This window comes from Micropterus dolomieu, linkage group LG01, assembly GCF_021292245.1.
Source record: "Micropterus dolomieu isolate WLL.071019.BEF.003 ecotype Adirondacks linkage group LG01, ASM2129224v1, whole genome shotgun sequence".
NCBI lineage: Eukaryota > Metazoa > Chordata > Actinopteri > Centrarchiformes > Centrarchidae > Micropterus > Micropterus dolomieu.
The window spans coordinates 51,895,595-51,920,439 of record NC_060150.1 but is presented as its reverse complement, the minus strand read 5'-3'; the positions used below and the strand labels follow the sequence as shown (position 1 = coordinate 51,920,439).

The following is a 24,845-nucleotide window of genomic DNA, read 5'->3' as shown; positions in this document are numbered from 1 at the left end:
CCTGAGAATTCACACAGGTGAGAAGCCGTACCTTTGCAAGACCTGTGGGAAAAGATTCTGTGACAGTTCAAAATTAAAACAACATACGAGAACGCACACAGGTGAAAAGCTGTATTCTTGTGAAACATGTGGTAAAGACTTCAGTACTAGCACTTTATTGATACGCCATACAAGATCCCACACAGGTGAGAAGCCGTATTCTTGTGAAATATGTGGTAAAGGCTTCGGAACCAGCGAACACTTGCATGTTCATATAAGATCCCACACAGGTGAGAAGCCGTACCTTTGCAAAACCTGCGGGAAAAGATTCAGTGATATTTCAACATTTATAAAACATGAGAGAACCCACACAGGTGAGAAGCCATATTCCTGCAAATCATGTGGAAAATCTTTTAGACAGGGGAGTACCCTGACAGCCCATCTGAGAACCCACACAGGTGAAAAGCCATATTCTTGCAAAGCATGTGGAAAATCTTTTAGACAGGGGAGTACCCTGATAGCCCATGTGAGAACCCACACAGGTGAAAAGTCGTATTTTTGTGAAACATGTGGGAAAGCCTTCAGAACCAGCGATCACTTGCAACTTCATTTAAGAATCCACACAGGTGAGAAGCCATATTCTTGTGAAACATGTGGGAAAGCTTTCAGAATCAGCAATCACTTGCAACTTCATATAAGAACCCACACAGGTGAGAAGCCGTATGCTTGTGAAACATGTGGGAAAGCTTTCAAAGTAAGTAGTCAATTGAAAAACCACATAAAAAGAGAACACACAGGTGAGAAGCTGTAGCTTTGCACGATGAAAAGATGTGTTGATGCGTCTGATTTGACACGGGACAGAAGGCAGCATAAAGACAAGTAGTCTTGTGGGAGACGATTCAGTTCTAGAGGTTTGTGGTCAAAACTCAAGAACTCCCTGAAGTGAAGAGCTGGCAAAGTGCAGCACTGTGCTAAAAGTTTTAATGAAATCACATACTTGAAAACACCTGAGGATCAATATACCTCTGGTGATGAATTCTTTTGAGCACCATGTGTTGAGCCACCTCAAGTCCACTACAGATCCACTCCTGGACCCCCCTGCAGTTCGTCTACAGAGCCAACAGGTCTGTGGATGATGCAGTAACTATGTACCTTCACTACACCTCCAGCACCTGGACACTTCAGGAACCTACACCAGGATTCTGTTTGTGGATTTAACCTTTGCGTTCATCACAATCATCCCTACTCTGGTGCAGGTCAAGCTCTCCCAGCTTAGTGTGTCTGCACTCCACCTGCATGGTAGATCACAGACTTCCTGTCTGACAGGAAGCAGCACGTGAAACTGGGGAAACATGTCTCTGACTCCTGGACCTCCTCCCCTATCACCGTGTGCTACTCCAGTCGACACTGTGGAGGCCTTCTGCTTCCTGGGAACCATCATCTCGCAGGGTATGAAGTGGGAGCTAAACATTAGCTCCATCACCATAAAAGCCCTGCAGAGGATGCACTTCCTGCAGCAGCTGAACAAGTTCAGTCTGCCAGAGATAATGATGGTACACTTTTACAATGCTATCATATAGTCTATCTTCACCTCCTCCATCACCATCTGGTACGCTGCTGCCACTGCCAGGGACAAGGGCATTATTCACTCTGCAGAGAAGGTGATCAGCTGCAATCTTCCGTCCCTTCATTACCTGTACACCACCAGAACTCTGAGGCGAGCAGGAAAGATTGAGGCTGATCCCTCCCACCCCGGACAAAAACTGTTTCACATTCCCCTCCAGCAGGACCAAAAGCCCCACACCACATGAAAAATTTCTTCCCATCTGCAGCTGGCCTCAACAAGACATTCTGAAATTATTCACCACCTTTCACCATTGTGAAGCCACAATAGACACTTTGCAGGTCAAGATTTTGTTGTGTAAGAAATATATTATTCCAAGCACTGAGTGTATAGAAAAGAAATAACTGATGTCAAGCATGAAACGAGGTATAATCAGACTGATTCCTAAAGCTGGCAAAGATAAGATAATTTGAGACCAATTGCAATGTTTAATTCTGCATATACCCCATAACACACCAGTGTGAAATAACGGTTACGTATTGCTTAATAGAGAATATGTGTAGAGGAATTATCTAATTGGATTTGGCCTGTAGCTTATTTTATGGATGAGAATAGACATTTGTTACAGCATGAGGAGTTTGGTACAAAATTTCAACTCCAATGTTCTGTAAAATACTATAAAAGAGTGATCAAAGCTATACCAATCCCTTTCAGATCACTTCTTAAAGAAAACATTCTGTACTCAAAGGGATCCTCCTGAGCTGAGGCAGCTTTGCATTGATGGAATTGACATTTGTGTTGATAAATGTACCAGCAGTATTAGAATCATTCTGGTGAAGGGACGTTACCCTGACCCAGTGAGGAAGGACATATGTTCAAGTTGAAGAGGTGAAGAAATATTGAAAAATAATTATATTTTGTTTCCACTTCCTCCTTAGGTAAAATAAGTAAATGTTAAAATTTTAAGAGATTTACCCAACAAAGTGATTTTTCAGATTGAGATTTAATTTTGATAAATTGTTAATAAATTGTGTATTTTGGGAAAGGGAAATTGAAAGTTTGGAACAAGTTTTTTTTATTGTGAATTTGTGCAGTCCTTTTGGTGTGATATGTGGAGCTGGCTGCAGTCCAAGAAGATGGTGTCATCACCACTGACCACGAAGACAGTCAAGTTTGTATTGTTTGTTGGAAATAAGGACTTGGATCTTGTTCTCAGTGTTGTGATGCTATTGGGGAAATAGCCCTACTTTATTGTTTTTATTTTTATATTGATTTACCTTATTATTGTATAACTTTCTCTCATTTGATGTGAAGCCTGTTTTCACTTAACATGATGTAAGGGTTGTTGTGAAATATAAATCATGATAAGATGGCTGGTTGGTTTGTACCTGTTTATGTTTGTTATGACCTGGCTCAAAAGGCCACAACAAAAGGGAGACACACCATGGTAAACGGTTACATATGTTTATTTAACGAAAATATGCCAAATCAATAGTTACTTCAAATTAACATAATTAATGTATGAGGTATGTAGTCTATGGTTTCAGTAGTGTCTGTGTAGGATGATGGTTGCATGGGTGTATGTGTGAAGGTGTTGTAGCATGCAAACAAAACAAATACCACAACGCAACAGTGCAACCAAAGAAAACCACACTAAATGGAAGACCAGGGAGCCGGCCGCAGGGAGGTCTGATCTGGTCCTGATAGCAGCTCCCTGCAGAATGAGAAAACAATCCCAAATACTCTACAGGGCAATTAGCCCAGGTGCCCAGAGCCACTGCAATCAGCCCCTCCTCCGAGAGAGAGAGAGAGAGCGAGAGCGAGAGACCACACTCATGACCCCACAGGGCGTCACAATGTTCAATAAAAGAAGTTGAAAGCTGAATGAAAAGCTCCTCACTTTCGCTGTCGGAAATTCAACAGTGTGACAGCCGGCAGAAGTAAACAATACAAGCGCCATTGGTCGTGTATCTTTCAAATTCGCTGGAAGTTATTGTAGTTGTATCACCGCTAATTATTTCATTGTAATTAGGCAACAATGTCTTCAGTTGAGAGTTTGAGAGAGTTTGTCAAGAGCTACTAACTGAGTTTTTAAAAACACTATTGTCGAGTACGAGGAGGAGATCGATCGTCAGCGCAGACTGCTGGATATCGTTTGGAAACCCGAAATAAAGTTACACAGGATAGGTGAGGAAAGATTCATTATATTAGTAACACAAAACAGAGGAAATCGATTTATATAAAATCCAAAGTGTTTAAATATATACTGGAACTCATTTCCTCACGTGTCTACATTTTGTTCTTTCCCATCACAGTAGTAAGGTTAGCCTGTTCCTTCTGTTCTCTGTCCCTCCAGAGCTCCCACAGCAACATGTCTGTAAGGAGGAGGAGGTTCTGGCTGAACAGCAGCTCTGGATTCAGGAGAGGATCCCCGGTCTGGACCAGGAGGACCCACAGCCTCCACAGGTTAAAGAGGAACAGGAGGAACTCCTGACTACCAGTCAGGAGGGAGAGCAGCTTGTAGTGAAGCAGGAGACTGATACCTTTATGTTGACTCCTACTTATGAGGAAAGTAACCACAGTGAAGCAGAACTGAAAAGTGACCACCAGCTCCTCTCTCACAACTGTCATGTAGCTGAGAGCCAAGATCAGAAAAGAGGCAAGCAAGAAGACTCAGGATCAACTAGTGACGCAGAGCCAAAACTAAAGAATCAAGATCACAAATGGAGAAGCCCCAGAAACAATGTACACAAGTCTACCATGTCAGAGGTTCACCATAATCCTCACACAGGTAAAAAGTATTTCACATGTGACACGTGGAAAAGATTTTAAGTACAAGTCAGTATTTCAGCAACACCTGAGAAGCCGTATTCTTGCAAAACATGTGGGAAAGACTATAGAAACAGACTTAACTTGCAATACCATATGAGAACCCACAAAAGTGAGAAGCTGCATTCTTGCAAAACATGTGGGAAAGACTTCAGAACCAGCAATGAATTACAACTCCATATGAACCCACACAGGTGAGAAGCCGTATTCTTGCAAAACATGTGGAAAATCTTTTAGCCAGAGGAGTAACTTGATGGCCCATTTGAGAATCCACACAGGTGAGAAGCCGTTCCTTTGCAAAACCTGCGGTAAAAGATTCAGTGACAATTCAGCATTTAAAGAACATACGAGAATCCACACAGGTGAGAAGCCGTATTTTTGTGAAACGTGTGGGAAAGCTTTCAGAGGTAGTACTCAATTGAAAATTCACAGAAGAAAACACACAGGTGAGAATCTGTATTCTTGCAAAACATGTGGAAAAGTCTTTACCCAAAGGAGTAACTTGATAGCTCATCTGAGAACCCACACAGGTGAGAAGCCGTATTCTTGCAGAACATGTGGAAAAGTCTTTACCCAAACGTGTAACTTGATAGCTCATCTGAGAACTCACACAGGTGAGAAGCCGTATTCTTGTGAAATATGTGGGAAATGTTTCAGAGTAAGTGGTCAATTGAAAATCCATGTAAAAAGAGAACACACGGGTAAGAAGCTGTAGCTTTGCACAACAAAAAGATGTGTTGATGCGTCTGCATTCCACCTGCATTGTAGATCACAGACTTCCTGTCTGACAGGAAGCAGCACGTGAAGCTGGGAAGACATGTCTCTATTTTCTGGACCTCCTCCCCCATCACCCTATGCGACTCCACAGTCAACACTGTGGAGTCCATCATCTCCCAGGATCTCAAGGTCGAACTAAACATCAGCTTCCTCGCCAAACACTACAGCAGAGGATGTACTTCCTGCAGCAGCTGAACAAGTTCAGTCTGCCAAAGATAGTGATGGTGCACATTTAAACTGCCATCATTGAGTTCATCCTCACCTCCTCCATCACCATCAGGTGCAGGCTGTAGCTTATCATCCACTCCGCAGAGAGGATGACTGGCTGCAATCTTCCATCCCTTCTGAGTTTGAATGAAGACATCATGACTATGACTCATTAGCAGAGACAGGGACGGAACAGGAGAAGTGGAAGGACCAAACATGGACATGCCCTAACCCTCATAGACACACCAGTACATACACTAATAAATACACAATTGCACCCAAAAACAACATGAAGAGACAAAATATAAACAGGAGTTGGAGATGGATCAGCATTATCCCTCAGCAGATCTCATGGCACCAAGCTCATTACTGGATCATCAAAGCACAGGACCAAAGGCTTACAATAAGAGTTCGGATTTGAACAGCAAAAAACACCAGAGGACACTTCAGATATTTTGATTTTTAGACATTTTATCATTTTAATACATTTTAATCAGTATAAGTTGTATGCTTGCCCTTGCCTAATTTTGTAATAAAAATACAATCATTGCATTTAAAGTACAAGTAGTAGACATTGAGTTTATTTCTTCACTAAGAAGTAATTCATTAGTTATGATGTGTTTAACATCTTTTTAAGGTTCTTATAGGTTGCTCTATAGCCAAAGAAATTAAATTATCCTTGGGGCCTATTTTCCTGGCCACTAAAAACTATCCTAGCAACCATGCCAAGTGCACTGATCAATGAGAGGAGAGCTATTGTTAACCTGCGTGGCTGAGGTGGTATTTGGTTCTAGGGATATTCAGTCAAGCGCTATTTCAGAGTAAGCAGGATAGGCGTCCGGGCGAAACAGTTACATTTGAAGCTGGGCAAATCCCGTGGCTCGGGTCTCCGAAGACGGCCGGATGCGCTCTGGATGGCTCAGGTCCTGCGGTCACTGAGGCGGCGCGTCGGCTTCGGTCATGGGGCTTCGGGACTGCCGAGGCTTTTTCCCGATCCTCATCTGCCGGCTCCGACTCCCCTCTTCCCCATCCGGGAGCCCGCTCGAGGCATGAGCTCGGAAAGGCTGCGGCTGTCCGATTCTGAGGAATTGGATGTGCTCAGCATTGTTGAGGAGGAAGACTTCCGGGAGCCGGGCCAACGTCATCAGTCGGCGCCCAGCTATGATGAACTCTTGGAGGTGGTGACGCGGGCGGTGGCCAAGCTCCATATCAATTGGCTGCAGGCTGTGCAGGACACACATGCCGGGAGTAAGCTGGATGAGCGTTTCCTGCAGCACCGCGTGCCGGTCTCTGCCGTTCTTCCCGGATTTGCACAATGAGTTGTGCAAATCTTCGAGCAAGCCCTTCTCAGCACGCCTGACTACTCCCCCGCTCCTGGATTACAGCAACGTTGCGGGGGTTAAGGGATTCAGCTATGGGACGATGTCCCGGGTTGAGGATGCTTTGGCCAGCTATCTCTCACCCGGCCTTGCATCGTCCCTTAAAGAGCCGGCGCTGCCCACCAAGCCATGTCACATTACATCTGCTCTGGTGGGCAAGGCTTACATGGCGGCGGGCCAGGCTGGTGCGAGCCTGCACACAATGGCGGTTCTGCAGGCATACTAGGCCGATCTGTTGAGGGACATGGACCAAGGAGGGGGCCCCCCTGAGGAGGATATCGCAGAGCTCCGCAGAGCTACGTATCTGTCGCTCCGGGTCACCAAGGAGACGGCCCGCGCCATTGGCCGCTCCATGTCAGCGCTGATGGCATCCAGGAGAGGGAGAAGACCTTCCTGCTCGATGCACCGGTCGCGACCTCTGGCCTGTTCGGCAAGGCGGTGGACACCGTCATCAGCAGGTTCCAGCATGCCAGGACGCAAGGAGAGGTGTTCCGGCAGTATCTCCCTCGCCAGTCTGGGTCCAGGATTGCAACGGCTGCAGAGAGCCCAGTCGTCGTCCAGCTCCTACCGCCAGAAACAGAGTGTCGCTTCTCGGGGTCCCCCTCAGCACACCCAGGACTCGAGGCGGCGCTCACAGCCCACACAGCCCCCTGTGAAAACGGATCTGAGGACCGTTGGGGTCGGGGGACAAGGTCCTGAGGCTTCTAGCGGGGGGGCCCCTCCCCCCTCCCCCCTCCTGGTGAACATTTCCCCATGGATCCTGCGCGCTGTAGTGAGTGGGTACAGACTGCAGTTCCGGGTCCGCCCACCCAGGTTCAACAGGGTGGTCTGGACTGTGGTGCACCCGGAGCAGGGCCCGGTGTTGGGACAAGAAGTTCTCTCGCTGCTGGAGAAGGGGGCCGTGGAGCTCGTTCCCCCGCCAGCCAGGGGTTTTACAGCCGGTACTTCGTAGTTCCCAAGAAGGACGGAGGGTTGCGTCCGATTTTGGATCTGTAGCGCCTGAACCGGTCTCTGAGGAGATTTGGGTTCAAGATGCTCACCATCCCCGCCATCGTGTGTCACATCCAATCCGAGGATTGGTTTGTCACGATAGATCTACGAGACGCATATTTCCATATCTCCATCCTTCCCTCTCACAGGAAGTTCCTGAGGCGTACCAATATCGGGTTCTTCCGTTCGGCCTAGCACTCTCCCCTCGCACGTTCACCAAGTGTATGGATGCAGCTCTGGCCCCGGTGAGGCTCCAGGGCATCCGCGTGCTGAACTACATAGATGACTGGCTCATTCTGGCCCGTCTCGGGAGTTGGCTGTTCGGCATCGAGATGTCGTCCTTGGCCACCTTCAGCGTTTGGGGCTTCGGCTCAACGCGAAGAAGAGCGTGCTGACACCCGCCCAACGGACTACGTTCCTAGGGGTGGTATGGGACTCAACGTCGATGCGGGCCCAACTATTTCCATTTTGTCCACGGTAACCGGGGTGAATCTAGGCAAACTGAGGGACGCACAAAAATAATAAAATATTTACAAAATAAATATAAATAATCTATTTATATCTTAAGTAAACAGGGACACAAATACAATCCTGAAAATAATCATGGTTTGAAAAAATATTAAACTTATTTGGCTATATTTTAGATGCAAATGTCTTGTTGGTCAGTAGCTTAAGGACGTGAAATTGGCCATGTACTAATGAAAAACCATTAAAAATAATATGTTATTCTTTAGAAATAGTATTTTTATTATATATCATGCTAACAAGAACAATTGAATTAATAGCTTTAAGCTTTGGAAACACACTTTGGGATATTTTTGTAACTTATACATCAAACGTTGCGGACCCAAATGGCACCCGTTTCATAGAATGACTCAGCTGTAGTACCCTGCACAGAGCAGGCACAGGCACTTGAAGGAGTAAAGGAGAGCTGTGGCCGCTGACAGGCAGAGGAGGAGGCAACGGCGTCGCCAGGTCATGTTTTGACTGTAGCCCCGAATGTAACTCAACAACAGCAACAAAAATATTTTCCATGTTAACATGCAGCGCGCGCGCGTGTGTGTGTGGGGGGGGGGCGATGAACTGGCAACCTGTCCAGGGTGGACCCCGCCTATCGCCCGATGTCAGCTGGGATTGGCTCTAGTTTATCCCCGCGACCCTGTACGCAGAATAGGCGGTTGACGACCCCCCTCTTTTTTTTTTTTTTGGAGTCAGTAATAATTATTTTTAATAATAAATATATTTATATTGCCTATGAAACTTAATAATTAAAATGTAGCTCAATGATTTATAGGGTTCAGTTTGACTAATGGCACAACAATTTTTGAGGGTTGATATGTCTCTAGAATGCAGGAAATTAAGTTTTTAATATTTAAAATCTTCTGGGGGAGTACCCTCAGACCCCCCTATCAACTATTTCGTCAATACATTCCCCCCCCCCCCAAATACTAAGCCTATTTAAATATATTGTCTTGTTGTCATGGCCCCACTATTTGTGCAGTGTCAAGTCTAAGCCCTTAAAAGCAAGGATAGTGTATTGGTGAGGGGTGTCCGACCGATTTTGGTGGGCCGCCTGGGCCAAAAATGCCAGGGCCGATTTTTTGTCCCAGTCCAGCCCTGGCTGCATCTGACACATGCAGGGAGACAGAAATTCGCCGACAGTGTGAATGTCTAAATCGACAGGCGTAATCTATAATAATGCGTCGATTTGATGTGTTCTTATGAGCTATATGAAAATATCAGCCTTATTCTTTCAGCTCAGCTGTGTCGGCGTTTCCACATTAAAAGACTCGGGAACTGAATAAGTGGTCTTCCACCTCACTTTAAAAAAACTTCTCATCACTTCAAAAATTAGATTAATTTATTTAACACACTCAAAAGTGTTCCAAACATTGTTCTAAATTAACTTCATAAACCAATGAAACGAAAAATCCATTCATGCCATAACATGTGCTCAGATAGTGGCTGAAATACTGAATCTCAACATTTAGGCTGCTGAAAACTCACCTCATTACAACATGACCAATCACTGTGATAAGATAGCTACTAACTAGCCTCCATTAATATTAAAATGTATTTCAATATCCCTACCAAACTGATCATAATATTCAGCCTCACATGAGAAAAATGAAACCCATTTATTTTAATGGCTGCAACAGGCTGTGTGAAACAGACTGGGGCGTTTTCTCTTATAACCTGCTCCGGAGCAGGTTAGCCGTTCAGCATAAGTTACCATGGAGATCTACCCCGGTAAGAAGTCAACCACCTTTGTGGTACTGAAAACCAAGGGTTAACCGCTAAGTTACCTGGGTAAGCTCAAACCTTGCTTCGTGGTACAGGCCCCTGCTCTATATGGAAAATGTGATGTGTAAACTTCTATGTTTTGGCGTTATACAAATTAATTTTTTTAAATGAAATTGAATGAAAGCCACATTTTTCTTGATAAATAACTTACAGGGTTAATTGTCTGTTAATGTTGTTTATTTTGAGAAATACCATTGACTCTATCAACTACAAACACAGATCCAAAACCACAGGAAAGTCATTACAAATATAAGAGTCACACTAAAAACTTTCACCATAGGTTAATGCGTGAAAAACTTCTTCAAATGTGTCAAATGGAAAAGCTTTTAAAAGTCAAATATTCAGCAACACCAGAGCCTCCCCACAGGGGAGAAGCAATATTCTTATATACGGTTTCAATTCAGTAAAAAATGTATAACCTCACAGTTCAGCAACAATCAAGTCAATTTATTTACATGCATTACAATTATGTCTGAGCAACAGCACTTCTTATAACAATCTTGTACGTCTTGGAAATCTTTGTTTCACAGTGAGTGAATATTCCAGCGTCAGTAAATAAAGCTTTGAATAAAATGTCATCTTTTGGAATGATGTAAGAAATATATTTTATCCCAAGCACTGATAGAGTGTATCGAAGAAAGAACTGATATCAAGCATGAGGTTTAATCACACAGATTCCTAAAGCTGGCAAAGATAAAAGAATACTGTGTAAAAACAACTTGGTAATAAATCTGATACTGATTCAGCTCCTACTTGTATAAACTGTTGGGTAGTTTGATTTATAAAAAATATATATTTTTGTATACATTTTCTTATGTTGTGTGTGAAAAAAAACTCATTTGTAAAGTAAGAAAAAGTAAAAAGTACAATATCTCCCTCTAAGATGTGGGCTTGACTCACAGACGTCTTTTGTATTACTTATGCAAATATTTTTGCACATTAATCAAATGTCACTGATGTCCTAACATGTAACATTTATACGTAGTAGCTAATCAACGGTGAGCTACATTTTGCCTATTATACATCCTGCAGCATTAGTTAAACAGCCTCTCTGTGAAACAAAGATTGAAAGACGTAGAAGACAGACTGTTCTTAGAAATGCTGTTGCTGAAATCTAATGTAATGTATGTAAATACAGACTCACCTGTTGCAGAACTGTGAGGTTATAAATCTTTTTACTGAATTGAATATCTATGCTTCTCACCTGTGTGTACGCTGTGTGGTGTCTCTGAAATTCTGACTTGTAGTTAAAAGCTTTCCCATTTGTCATATTTGAAATACTTTTTTACGAAAAAACAAAGAAAGTTGCGTGACGCTGCGGAGAGCCTCCAGCTGCAATAGCACTGCAGCCATTAATTTTTATTTTTCTGTATCATGGAACATGCATAAAATCAGGTTTCGGATGAATCCAGACACTCCTGATTTTACGCATGATCCATGTTACTGAAAAATAGAAATAAATGGCTGCAGTGCTACCACAGCTGGCAAAAATAGAATATTGTCAACATTTTAGAGACCCCCAAAATGTCACAAATCATATTTTCTAGGGGAGCTCATGTCTTAAGAGAAGCCAAGCTCCTGCGTAGTTTGAACCTTGCTTCATGCCACACGCAGAATTTAACAGATAATTAAACAGTCAAATATTCAAATATGGTAACACCTAAAAATAAAATGAAACAACATAGTTATTTATATACATAGCAATTTCAGAATAAAAACTCAGATGATCAAGTCAAAGTCATACAAGATGCCCCACATATAGGTCTAGGCAAGTATACGCTTTTTGGCAACCATTTTGCTATGTAATTACCCTTCTCTGATTAATGGCAGCCTACACACAGAACTTAACAGATCTGTATATAAGATAACATATAAAAAACAATATCTATGGCAACTGGTATCCGCAGTTTTTCTTTGCTCTGTGGTGAACTTAAACAGCAGCAACAAGATGATAATGTGTTAATCATTCTCACATAAAAAGTCTGACATTTAGGAAACACTATCCATCTCAACAGCATTTTAGCACCAAGCATCATCATGTAAAACGGAGTCCCTCCCTGGAGTCTTGTGCTGACAGCTTGATCCAGAATGTTGATAAGCAGGTCTCTGTAAAGATTTGGTCACAGCAGTCTCTGATTTTCCCATTTTGTCCGGTCCAGAGGCTTAGGAGCAGCGTTAAGTCCAAGCTGGGCCAACATAGCTCAGGGCCCGTATTTATTTATTCATAAATACACTGCTAAGAATTGACTTAAGAGTTAAAGAATTCTTGGCTCAAAGCTGCGCTTAAAATTTAGTTATCATGCATCTCAGTCCTAATTTAAATGAAGTGTAGGAATAAGTCTTAAGTGTCAGTCTTAGAGCTGATTCACGACACTTTGTTGAATATTTAAGAATATTCTCAGATAAATTCACATTTAATGGTGATGAGTTTACATTCAACACACATTTGATTTTTTATATACACTTTACTTGTGGCTACAAGGTACTATCTTGTGGCCACGAGATGGCCTATCACGAGATACTATTTCGTGGACACATGGTAATTACAAAATTATTTTTCATCTGACAAATCAGATGCATCAACACATCTTTCCGTCGTGAAAAGCTACAGCTTCTCACCTGTGTGTTCTTTTATGTGGATTTTCAATTGACTACTAACTATGAAAGCTTTCCCACATGTTTCACAAGAATATGGCTTCTGGCCTGTGTGGATTTTTATATGTCTTCTAAATCCTGAAGTGTCAGTGAATCTTTTCCCGCAGGTCTTGCAAAGGTACGGCTTCTCACCTGTGTGGATTCTTATATGTCTTTTAAATGCTGAAGTGTCACGGAATCTTTTCCCGCAGGTCTTGCAAAGGTACGGCTTCTCACCTGTGTGGGTTCTCAGGTGGAGTTTCAAGTGACCCCTTTGGCTAAAAGATTTACCACATGTTTCGCAAGAATACGGCATGTCACCTGTGTGTTCTTCTCTTATGTGGTTTTTCAATTGGCCACAAACTCTGAAAGCTTTTCCACATGTTTCACAGGAATAAAGCTTCTCACCTGTGTGTTCTCTTCTCATGTGGTTTTTCAATTCACCACTAACTCTGAAATCTTTCCCACATGTTTCACAAGAAAACGGCTTCTCACCAGTGTGGGTTCTAATATGGAGTTGCAAGTGATTGCTGGTTCTGAAGTCTTTCCCACATGTTTTGCAAGAATACGGCTTCTCACCTGTGTGGGTTCTCATGTGGACTATCAAGGCACCTCTCCATCTAAAATAATTCCCACATGCTTTGCAATAATATGGCTTCTCACCTGTGTGGGTTCTTATATGGAGTTGCAAGTGATCCCTGGTTCTGAAGGCTTTCCCACACGTTTTGCAGGAATACGGCTTCTCACCTGTGTGGGTTCTCATGTGGACTATCAAGGCACTTCTCCCTCTAAAACAATTCCCACATGTTTGGCAAGAATACGGCTTCTCACCTGTGTGAATTCTCCCGTGTCTCTGAAATTCTGACATGTATTGAAACCCTTTTCCACATGTCTCACATGTGAAAGAGTTTTTACCTGTATGGCAATTTTGTTTTGGCTCTACATCTCTAGTTGATCCTGAGTCTTCATGCTCGCCTTCTTTCTGATCTTGGCTCTCAGCTACATGACAGTTGTGAGAGAGGAGCTGGTGGTCACTTTTCAGTTCTGCTTCACTGTGGTCACTTTCGTCATGAGTAGGAGTCAACATAAAGGTGTCAGTCTTCTGCTTCACTACAAGCTGCTCTCCCTCCTGACTGGTACAGAGTTCCTCCTCCATACATACATGTTGCTGTGGGAGCTCTGGAGGGACAGAGAAAAAAAAAAGGGACAGGCCAACATTACTACTGTGATGGGAAACCAAAAACATGCAGACACACAAGGAAATGAGTACCATTATACATTTATTCATTTAGCTGACGCTTTTATCATAAGCGACTTACAATTGCTATACATGTCAGAGGTCGCACGCCTCTGGAGCAACAAGGGGTTATGTGTCTTGCTCTGGAGGGACACACTGGTGGCTGGGTCACACTGGGGCATTGAACCCAGGTCTATATAGTATATTAAACATTTTAGATTTTATATAAAATCGATCTCCTCTGTTTTGTGTTACTAATTTAATGAATCTTTCCTCACCTATCCTGTGTAACTTTATTTCGGGTTTCCAAACGATATCCAGCAGTCTGCGCTGACGATCGATCTCTTCCTCGTACTCGACGATAGTGTTTTTAAAAACGCTGAATATTTCTTCTGCAGCAGCAGTTAGTCGCTCGTTGACAAACTCTCTCAAACTCTGAGACATTGTTGCTTCATTACAAATTAAATAACTAACGGTGCTATGACTACAATAACTTCTTCCAGCGAATTCACATGCTGCCCCCATCCAAAACTGCGAAATTTGGGAAAAACTATTTGAAAATCTAACTAACCAAAAGAAACAAATTCAAATCAGAAACTGATCAGAAAAAAAATCACGAAATTGGAAACAACTATTAAAGACAACCAAGTTACACTAAATACTGGTTCCAGAGTTGTTGTTTTAAGTTTTCATCAGTCAGAAAGTTTTTACACAGAGCTGAAGTCGGTCTCCTCTTCTCCAAAACAAACGGAACAGCTTATTACAGCAGGTAATAAAGCTTGTTAAAAACCACGTTACTTTGACGCTCAGGCGACACAGACTTGAGTCTGGTCTGCAGCTCTTGTCAGCTGGAAATGTTTTAATAACCTTCCAAACTGTCGCGATTTTATGTTTGTGTTTTTCTTCTTCTCTATGCTGGAGTTATTTTATGTACTTGATGGCTTTATCCAGTTTGTTATTAAATTTGTAACAACCTTTATTGTGTAACTTCACAAAAAAAGTTGCTTTAATGGTCAAGGATAGCCTATAGATTTTCATTATATTCCAGTCAAATCTGATGTTCATTTATAAATGTTGCACATGGATAGTGGTTACCAAATAATGATGCCTGTCCATCGCTTTGTATGGCGTATAGGCCTATACATCAGCTAGTTTATTTGCCTAATCTCCACAGGTCTCCATGCACACAACAATGGGCTGAAGGAACCTTTAGTTCCTCAAAAAGAGATCCAGGAACTTTTGGTGGCAACACGGCTTAAAATGACAAATCCGAAGACCTAAAACGGAGAAGTCTGAAAACGCTGCCGACCAGGTTTTTGTTTTAAAACTCCTGGGGGAACGTATTAGTGCGGACAGGCGAAAATAGAGAACTTGAAAACGATGATGCAGAGACATCCTTATTGGGTCTTATCAGTTTTAGATTTGGTGGTTTTATTAATATTTTTTATGGTTCAAATAGCACTTGTAGCATACACTTGTACTGTGCATATCAGCGTATTTACACTACGACAACTTCCAGTCTGTTTTTTGTCGCCACAGTCACTTTGGACTCCCGTGTTTCAGTAACAGCTCCACTTAGTTGTTGATCCATGCAAAAAAATCTCTAGTGTGGTTCTTTGTCTGCATTACTTTCTTCTTTCGCAATATCTTCTGCAAATGCGGAGCAGACCATCTGCTTCATGTTTACATCGGGTTGCACATGCCAAGTGTACATGAAAGAAAACTAGATGTGCGTTTTCAGTCGTTTTAAGATAGACGGAGATCAATTCTTATAAATAGCTAAAACGCTGGTGTGGACGAAGATTGTATTCGTTTTAAAAGTAGTGTGGATTTTGCCTAAGTGAGCACTGTGAAGAGCAGAGGTGAAAGAACACAGCCTTGAAGGGAACCCGTGCTGATGGTCTGGGAGTCAGTGGACCTTTCCGAAAGTATTTGCTACTCCCTCTCCCTACCTACTTCCACTCCGTTTGCGCATCCGCCACATTGAGCGCCATCCGTAACCGATGAAGGCAGAGTGGTAGTAGGTTATTAAACCCTCCAATGCTGGCTTTTTGAAGATGTGTAACAATCTTTGCTGCACGATGGGGGACCTTTCTTTCAAATGTAAGTTCCGTGTGACTACACCCGTGAACATGTAGGATTTTTATATTCTGTAACTACACTTCTATTTCTATATCACTATACAGAGGTTAACAACACAGCCCAAAGGTTATATTGTGTTAAGTAAATACAAAAATGCTCTTGTCTAATAGACAATAATCTCTGGTAAAACAACCAATTATCACAATTATCCATCTTCAGCCAAAACAAAAGTAGGCCTACACAAAACAACTGAATGAACAACTAGATAGCGGTGTCACGTAACAAAGGCATTAAGAAAACTATTTATATCTTTACACATTTTACCTATTTTAATTGCTTTAGTATTATTCAGACCATATAATGCTTCAATAAAAAGTTTGACTTCTATTTTGAAACGTATTTGTGGATTCTTTTTAGACCATTTTTATTTGTGAATGTAGCATTTTTTTTATATAAGATAAAGATGATCGTAATACGTAAGCTAGTCTTTTACAATCAATATCAATCTTTATAAAACATAATGTCTCTTTTTCATAAATAGCTTAAGTCAAAGTCTAAAAGAAATATTTTAAATCTAACCAAAATAATTTATACATAAACATAAAAAAAATTACAAATGTTATCAGTTTCATTATTGCAGAACACACAATTTTCCTTAACATCAATCCTGAATCTTAATACAACTGTTTGTTTGATACACATATGCAGCAGTGAGTGCCGTCAGATCCTATTCACGCAAGGCAAAGGGTAGTTCGTCTGAAAGTTGGCAACTGTATTTATACTCTACGCCTTAAGCCTAATTCACACTACACAATTTTAAGCCCGATTTGCCGGTCAGCGACTTTCATTCATACAACCATATTTTTTGTCTTTATAATTGGTATCTTTACAATAAACAACAGCTGTTTCATGTGCAGGTTCGCGTCATTTCCCGTTTCACATGCGTTTTCTTGACAAAACGTGGTTTGGAGACCAGCGTCGTGTGACAGAGTCGTTGTCAGCTCACGCAGTGTGTGACCCCCTGTCACTGATCAGTCACGTAGTGTGAACGCCACAACGACTTCAAGACTCCGGTCACAAGACGGAAAGTTGTGTTTCGGCCGACGCTGAAAGTCGTGTAGTCTGCACGAGGCATTAAGAGAACTTGATTTGGCAGTGAGGAGTGGGTCTGTAGTGGTCTTGAGGTGGAACAACACATCATGCTCAAAAGACTTCATAACCACAGAGGTATATTAATTCTTATATGTTTTCAAGTATGCAATGTCAGTAAAACTTTTACCACAAGTACTACAATTATGCAGCTCTTTACTTCTGAATTCTTGAGTTTTGACCACAAACCTCTAGAGCTGAATAGTCTCCCACAAGATTACTTGTCTGTATGCTACCTTCTGTGCCGTGTCAAATCAGACGCATCAACAAATTTTTTCCTCATGCAAAGCTACAATTTCTCACCTGTGTGTTCTCCTCTTCCGTGCTTTTTCAAGAGTACAGTTGTGAAAGCCTTCCCACATGTTTCACAAGAATATGGCTTCTCACCTGTGTGGGTTCCTTTATGTCTTTTTAATGATGAAGTGTCAGTGAATCTTTTCCCGCAGGTCTTGCAAAGGTACGGCTTCTCACCTGTGTGGATTCTTATATGTCTTTTAAATCCTGAATTGTCACTGAATCTTTTCCCGCAAGTCTTGCAAAGGTACGGCTTCTCACCTGTGTGGGTTCGCACGTGGACTTTCAAGTGACAACTCCGGCTAAAAGATTTCCCACATGTTTTGCAAGAATACGGTTTCTCACCAGAGTGGGTTCTTCTATGGCATAGCGTATTGTTTTGGCTCTGCATCTCTACTTGATCCTGAGTCTGATCTTGGCTCTCAGCTACATGACAGTTGTGAGAGAGGAGCTGGTGGTCACTTTTCAGTTCTGCTTCACTGTGGTCACTTTCCACATAGGTAGGAGTCAACATAAAGGTGTCAGTCTCCTGCTTCACTACAAGCGGCTCTCCCTCCTGACTGGTACAGAGTTCCTCCTGTTCCTCTTTAACCTGGTGAGGATCTGGGTCCTCCTGGTCCAGACCGGTAAAGGTGTCAGACTCCTGCTTCACTACAAGCGGCTCTCCCTCCTGACTGGTACAGAGTTCCTCCCGTTCCTCTTTAACCTGTGGAGGCTGTGGGTCCTCCTGGTCCAGCCCGGGGATCCTCTCCTGAATACAGAGCTGCTGGTCAGCCAGAACCTCCTCCTCCTTACAGACATGTTGCTGTGGGAGCTCTGGAGGGACAGAGAATAAAAGGAACAGGCTAACGTTATTACTGTCAGTGTTTCCCCTGTATGCATTCAGGAGCGCCGTTGCAAAATTATGCCACTAAAATTTCCCACGATCACTAATCAACGCGCTACTAATGTTTTCACTCGCACAATGTGCGAGCACAGTAACTCTAAACGCTTGGCTAGCTTCCTCTCCTCATTCTTCAAAGAACATCTACATGACAGGTTCTGTTATGAGCGAGTGTTTGATTGTCCGAGTGGCAGAAAGTGACGGTGAATGTGAGGAAAATATTCTGCCAGGGTGGTGATGATGCTGTGGATAAGACACCTGGGTTTGAATCCACTGTGAGACACTGAGCAAGACTCCTAGTTTCTCCTTTGCGACCTCTGACACATAGCAATTGTAAGTCACTTTGAATTAATAAATGTAAATGTACAGTGTCGGTTACAGTGTGTCAGCTTCTCAAGAAAAGTCCGTCTCTTGTTCCCCAAATAGCTGGAAAAGTGAAGCGCTAGCAAACTTCTCCCCTCCCCTTCAGGCTGAGCAAAGTTGAAATTACCCAAACGTATTTTGGCTGCTATGTAACTTAACAATAGCTACATTTATAGGAAGTATGCCTGCTAGTAGTTGCATTTCATTACTGCCTATTTTTCAAGTGTTGAGAACATTTGGTACAAGCTTAGACTAAGCCTACAGCTCTGTCACGTACACAGAATGTACACATTAACTATCATTTTTCGGACTGGTTGTTAGGAAAAGAAAGTGGTGACTGTGTAGGAGCTGAGGTTTTGTAAAGCAAGTAAGGGATGCAAACAAGTCTCTTTTAAGTTAATGAGGAGACGTTTCTTTTGGGTTTTATAATGCAAATTAAATAGTTGTATTTAAGGGAGGTGGTTCTCATATTGCCTATTTTTCATATTAATTTCTACAGATAAATGTGAAAAGCTGTAAATTAAGACACAAAAGGCATGAAAGTCCTATCTAGAATGATTCGGAGGTTGTATTAACAGGGTTTCCATAGGCTTAAAAGGTGAGGCCCAAAAAGGCTTGGGTGCTGTGCCATGAATTTAAAATCAGATCTGTGGAGAGAGCACAAAAACTAAGTAACTTCCAAAATTAACTCTCCCCAGACAAATTCTTCAGCAAGTTTAGTCCTTAGCTTTTTGTTTATTTTTTATCTGCTCTCACTTTTTGTTCACAGATACGGTAAAAATAATGGTCCCAAATGATGTGAAATTGCATATTTGCATTGGTAAAAGTAAAGTTTTCTTGGGGGAGGACCCCCAACTCCACCCCCCAGGAAAATGTATAAAATTACGAGTTTAATACTGAAAATCTTCCCAAGAGCCCTCCCTTCTATCTTTAATCACCAAAAATTTCTTCAAAATAATATTGAAATAACTACTGGTCTTGAAATGTATTGTCACACCCCTAATCTGAGCCCTTATGTCCCTACCACTTTTGTGACGGTTGAATTGTTAAACTTGTTCTTCTGCATGAATGGTTCTGATTATTGACAAGTTAGAACTTAGCATTAAGAAATAAGAGACTAACACAATAATTCAATGAAATGAAAACAACACACAAAAACGAAATGGCTGCTTTTATCATAGGTGACTTACAATTGCTATACATGTCAGAGTTCGAACGCCTCTGGAGCAACGAGGGGTTAAATGTCTTGCTCAGGGACACAATGGTGGATGGGTCACAGTGGGGGATTGAACCTTTTTATATACAGTCTATGGATTGAACCCGGGTCTCTCACACCAAAGGCATAGTCTTATCCATTGCGCCATCACCACCCCATTTGTCCAATTAATTAATACTGTAGCCTACTACTGGAAAAGCGATATAGTAGCCTGTCTATATTATTATCTGAAACTTTCAGAATATTATTTGAAGCTTAATATTCGTTATACTTTCAAGTATAACGAATATTAAGCTAATACACACGCCAACACATGAATGGAGAATACTGGCACCTATTTTGTTCCACTTCAAGCACTGGGTATGTTTAAACATTTTGAATTTCATATAAATCGAATTCTTCTGTTCTGTGTTAAAATAATACAAAAACTTATTCCCGCCACTGTGATGAAAAAAGGTTCTGTAAGTAGGCTAAATATAACAAGACTTTCTCAGAATATTAACTTAGTACCTCAAAATCATTATATGGAGATACTAAGATTTTATTTATAGATACCAACTCAAAATGTTTAGTTTTTTCATTACAGTGATTTATATGACGTCCCATCACAGTGGCGAGAATGGGCTTCTATAATATAATGAATCTTTCCTCACCTATCCTGTGTAACTTTATTTCGGGTTTCCAAACGATATCCAGCAGTCTGCGCTGACGATCGATCTCTTCCTCGTACTCGACGATAGTGTTTTTAAAAACTCTGAATATTTCTTCAGCAGCAGCAGTTAGTCGCTCGTTGACAAACTCTCTCAAACTCCCAACTGAAGACATTGTTGTTTCATAAATAATTAGCGGCGCTACGACTACAATAACTCATTCAAAGAATTCAATACACGCGGCTAACGCTGGCGCTTGTGTTGTTTACTTCCGCCGGATGTCACACTGTTAGATTCCGACAATGGAAGTGCGGGAGCTTTTGTTCCGCTTTATAATATTCCAGTTATGCCTAGAGAATTTGTATTTGACGCCATTCCATCAGGCACAATGCTTTTTATAAATACTGGCAGCCCTCCACCTACTTCTGTCTCCCTCCTAGGTGTGGCTGAATCACCAGTTGGAAAAATCTGTTTTTCTCAACTTCCTCAAAATAATAATAATAATAATAATAATAATAATAATAATAATAAACAGTCTCTGAGTAGTCTTCTGGTTTATTAGAAAACCAAGATGGCGCCGCAGACGACCGTCCCGGGATTACCCTCAGTAGTGTTTTTTGTGTTTTTGTTAATTAACGCTGTTTTCTGCCGTCCCTCTCTGGTAACTTTTACCAGAGAAGAGCTCTTAAACATTGGACTTTCAACTGCTCTATTCCACCGCTCTTTATTGACCCTGGAACTTTCCCAGAGTTATTAGTTGGAGGAGCGGCAGCTCTGTTTGGGATCCTTTGGAAACAGCACAGGGGAAAACGTGCAGGCGCGCTGGTTAAGCTGAGACAGCGGGGATTTCGCACTGTGCTCCCTTCAATCCACCTGCCGAATGTCCGCTCTCTGGCCAACAAAATGGACGAACTGCATCTCCTCAACAGAACTAACTCGGACTTCTGCAGATCTGCTGCCCTCTGTTTCACCGAATCCTGGCTAACTGAGCGCATCCCGGACAGCGCACTTCATCTAAAGGTATTTAAACTCATCCGCGCGGATCGCGAAAGGGAGCTCACAGGAAAAACAAGGGGAGCCGTACTCTGTTTCTATATAAACAAAGGTTGGTGCACAGATGTCACAGTGTTGAAGAAATCATGCAGGCCTCACCTAGAGACATTATTTATAAACTGTAAACCGTTTTATTCAGCGCGGGAGTTTTCCTCGTTTGTTCTGGTCGCTGTTTACATTCCACCTCAGGCCTGTGTTAGTGAGGGGTTACTACACCTGGCCGACCAGATAACTAACGTGGAGAACAAACATCCAGACTTCCTGCTCATTGTTCTTGGGGACTTTAACAAATCAAACCTCAGTCATGAACTTCTAAAATACAGACAGCATATTAAGTGCCCCACCAGGGACACTAACACACTGGACCACTGCTACACTACATTAAAGGACGCCTATCGCTCTGTTCCCCGTGCAGCCTTGGGACTCTCTGATCACTGTCTGGTTCATCTTCTCCCAACACACAGGCAAAAACTGAAATCTGTGACATCTGTGACATCTTACATCAGTTTTTGTGAGGACGTGTGTGCCGACTAAAACCTTACATACATACAAAGCATACAACAACCAAAAACCCTGGTTCACAGCGAAACTCTGGCAGCTTCGTCAAACCAAGGAGGAGGCCTTCAGAAGTGGGAACAGAGTCCTGTACAACCAGGCCAGGAACACTCCAAAGAAGTGATATGCTCAAAAGCTAAATAACCGAAAATATAAAAAAAAAAGTTTAAAAGCAACATAGGGAAATTGAAAAAATACACATTAAACAATAATAAAAGTTACAGTGCAGTGTAAAATATTTAATTAAAAGCAATGGTAAAAAGCTAAAAACAAAGAAAAAGAAAACAATACAGTAAATGTTACAGTGCAGTGTAAGTTATCAATCTACTAGTTAAAGGCAGTGGTCATCTTAAATATTTAATTAAAAGCAATGGTAAAAAGGAAAGTCTTCAGTCTTAATTTAAAAGAACTGACAGTTTCAGCAGACCTGCATTTATCTGGGAGTTTGTTCCAGATATACGGAGCATAATAACTGAACGCTGCTTCTGCTTGTTTGGAATTGACTCTGGGGACAGAAAGCAGACCTGCCCCAGATGACCTGAGAGGTCTGGATGGTTCGTAATGAAGCAGAAGATCAGAAATGTACAGCAGGATTTTGAAATCAATTCTTTGACATACAGAAAGCCAATGTAAAGACCTCAGAACTGGAGTGATGTGATCCACCTTTTTGAGTGAGGACTCAAGCAGCAGCGTTCTGAATCAGCTGCAGCTGTCTGATGGATTTCTTAGGGAGCCCTGTAAGGACACCGTTACAGTAGTCGAGTCGACTGAAGATAAATCCATGGATAAGTTTTTCCAGGTCTTGCTGAGACATAAGTCCTTTAATCCGTGATATATTCTTCAGGTGATAGTATGCTGACTTTGTAATTGTCTTAATGTGGCTCCTCAAATTCAAGTCTGTGTCCATGACTACAACAAGATTTCTGGCTTGATTTGTGGTTCTTAACATTACAGACTGAAGTCGAGCACTGACTTTCAATCGTTCCTCCCTGGCTCCAAAAACAATAACCTCAGTTTTATCTTTGTTCAATGGAAGAAAATTCCGGCACATCCAGCCGTTGACCTGCTCAATACAGTTACTCAGCACCCGTATGGGATCATAGTCCCCTGGTGAAATGGTTATGTAAATCTGTGTGTCATCTGCATAATTATGGTAACATATTTTGTTGTTTTTCATAATCTGAGCCAGTGGAAGGTTTGAAAAGCCCAGAGTCACACCTCTCCCCCACTCCAATGCCATCTTCAAACAGTCACCTTCCCCCTCTAACCTCTCACCTGCACTCAAGATCTGTGAAGAGGACGTGAGCCACCTCTTCCAAAGGCAGAAGATCAGGAAGGCTCCTGGACCTGACTGTGTCTCCATCCTGCCAGAAAATCTGTGCAGACCAGCTGGCCCCCATCTTCACTCAGATCTTCAACAAATCACTGGAGCTGTGTGAAGTTCCCTCCTGCTTCAAACGCTCCACAATCATCCCGGTCCCAAAAAAACCCTCCATCTCTGGACTAAATGACTACAGGCCCGTCGCCTTGACATCTGTAGTCATGATGTCCCTTGAAAGACTGGTGTTGGCCCACCTGAAGGACATTACAAGCCCCCTGCAGTACTGTGCAGTTTGCCTACAGGGCTAACAGGTCAGTGGATGATGCTGTCAACTTGGGACTGCATCACATCCTGCAACACCTCGACTCTCCAGGGACATATGCAAGGATCCTGTTTGTGGACTTCAGCTTGGCGTTCAACACCATCCCGGACATCCTCAGCACCAAACTCACCCAGCTGACTGTGCCAGCCTCCACCTGTCAGTGGATCACAGACTTCCTGACTGACAGGAGTCAGCAGGTGAGGCTGGGAAACATCACATCCAGAACCCGGACTATCAGCACTGGCGCCCCCCAGGGGTGTGTGCTCTCCCCACTGCTCTTCTCCCTCTACACCAACGACTGCACCTCAGGAGACCCATCTGTCAAACTCCTGAAGTTCGCTGACGACACAACGGTCATCGGCTTCATCCGGGACAGTGATGAGTCGGCCTACAGATGGGAGGTTGATCAGCTGGCTCTCTGGTGCGGCCAGAACAACCTGGAGCTTAACACGCTCAAAACTGTGGAGATGACCGTTGACTTCAGGAGGAGCCCCCCCACTCTGCCCCCCATCACCATACTCAACAGCCCTGTGTCTGCTGTGGAATCCTTCAGGTTTCTGGGTTCCACTATATCCCAGGACCTGAAGTGGGAGCCCAACACTGACACCATTATCAAGAAGGCCCAGCAGAGGACATACTTCCTGCGTCAGCTCAACCTGCCTAAGGAGCTGCTGATCCAATTCTACACAGCCATCATCCAGTCTGTCCTCTGCACGTCCATCACTGTCTGGTTTGGATCTGCCACCAAAAAGGACAGGAGCAGACTACAACGGACAGTCAGGACTGCAGAAAAAATAATCGGTGCCAACCTGCCCTCCATTCAGGACTTATACATTTCCAGAGTCAGGAAACGGGCAGGAAACATCACTGCAGATCCATCTCACCCCGGACACAACCTGTTCCAGCTCCTCCCCTCTGGTAGGCGCTACAGAGCACTGTACGCCAAAACCAACAGACACAGAAGCAGTTTCTTCCCACAAGCCATCACTCTGATGAACAGCTGATTTCTGACTCACAGTGTCAGGAACAATTCCTGTGCAATAACCCAGTAACTCTG

At 42.7% G+C, this 24,845-nt stretch overlaps 2 protein-coding genes across 5 annotated transcripts in view; one reads left to right on the top strand and one right to left on the bottom strand.

Annotated features, from left to right (window-relative positions):
- LOC123969173 (zinc finger protein 878-like) overlaps nt 1-4,609 on the top strand; it is a 63,631-nt gene extending 59,022 nt beyond the window's left edge. Inside the window, exons 1-2 of one of the 3 annotated variants that reach the window (XR_006824678.1) lie at nt 3,444-3,730; nt 3,900-4,033. Coding sequence is in view for 2 of the 3 variants with exons in the window: in XM_046046367.1 (XP_045902323.1) it covers nt 3,900-4,375 (476 nt within the window). In the remaining variant the exon portion in view is untranslated. Of the gene's footprint in view, nt 1-3,443; nt 3,731-3,899 lie in introns of those variants that run through there. The other 2 variants (XM_046046367.1, XM_046046349.1) reach the window with 2 other exon arrangements.
- A 5,579-nt stretch (nt 4,610-10,188) lies between these two features.
- On the bottom strand, nt 10,189-20,783 carry LOC123969226 (zinc finger protein 791-like). 2 transcript variants are annotated; one of them, XM_046046410.1, is made up of 3 exons: nt 20,541-20,783; nt 17,435-18,241; nt 10,189-13,842 (listed from the first exon to the last, which is right to left on the bottom strand). In XM_046046410.1, exons 1-3 carry the CDS (start codon nt 20,710-20,712, stop codon nt 12,635-12,637), a joined length of 2,187 nt encoding a protein of 728 aa, XP_045902366.1. In that variant the 5' UTR covers nt 20,713-20,783; the 3' UTR covers nt 10,189-12,634. The 2 variants fall into 2 exon arrangements, with proteins under 2 accessions (XP_045902366.1, XP_045902375.1); XM_046046419.1 differs by having other exon boundaries at nt 17,519-18,241.
- Between the last annotated feature and the right edge of the window lie 4,062 nt (nt 20,784-24,845).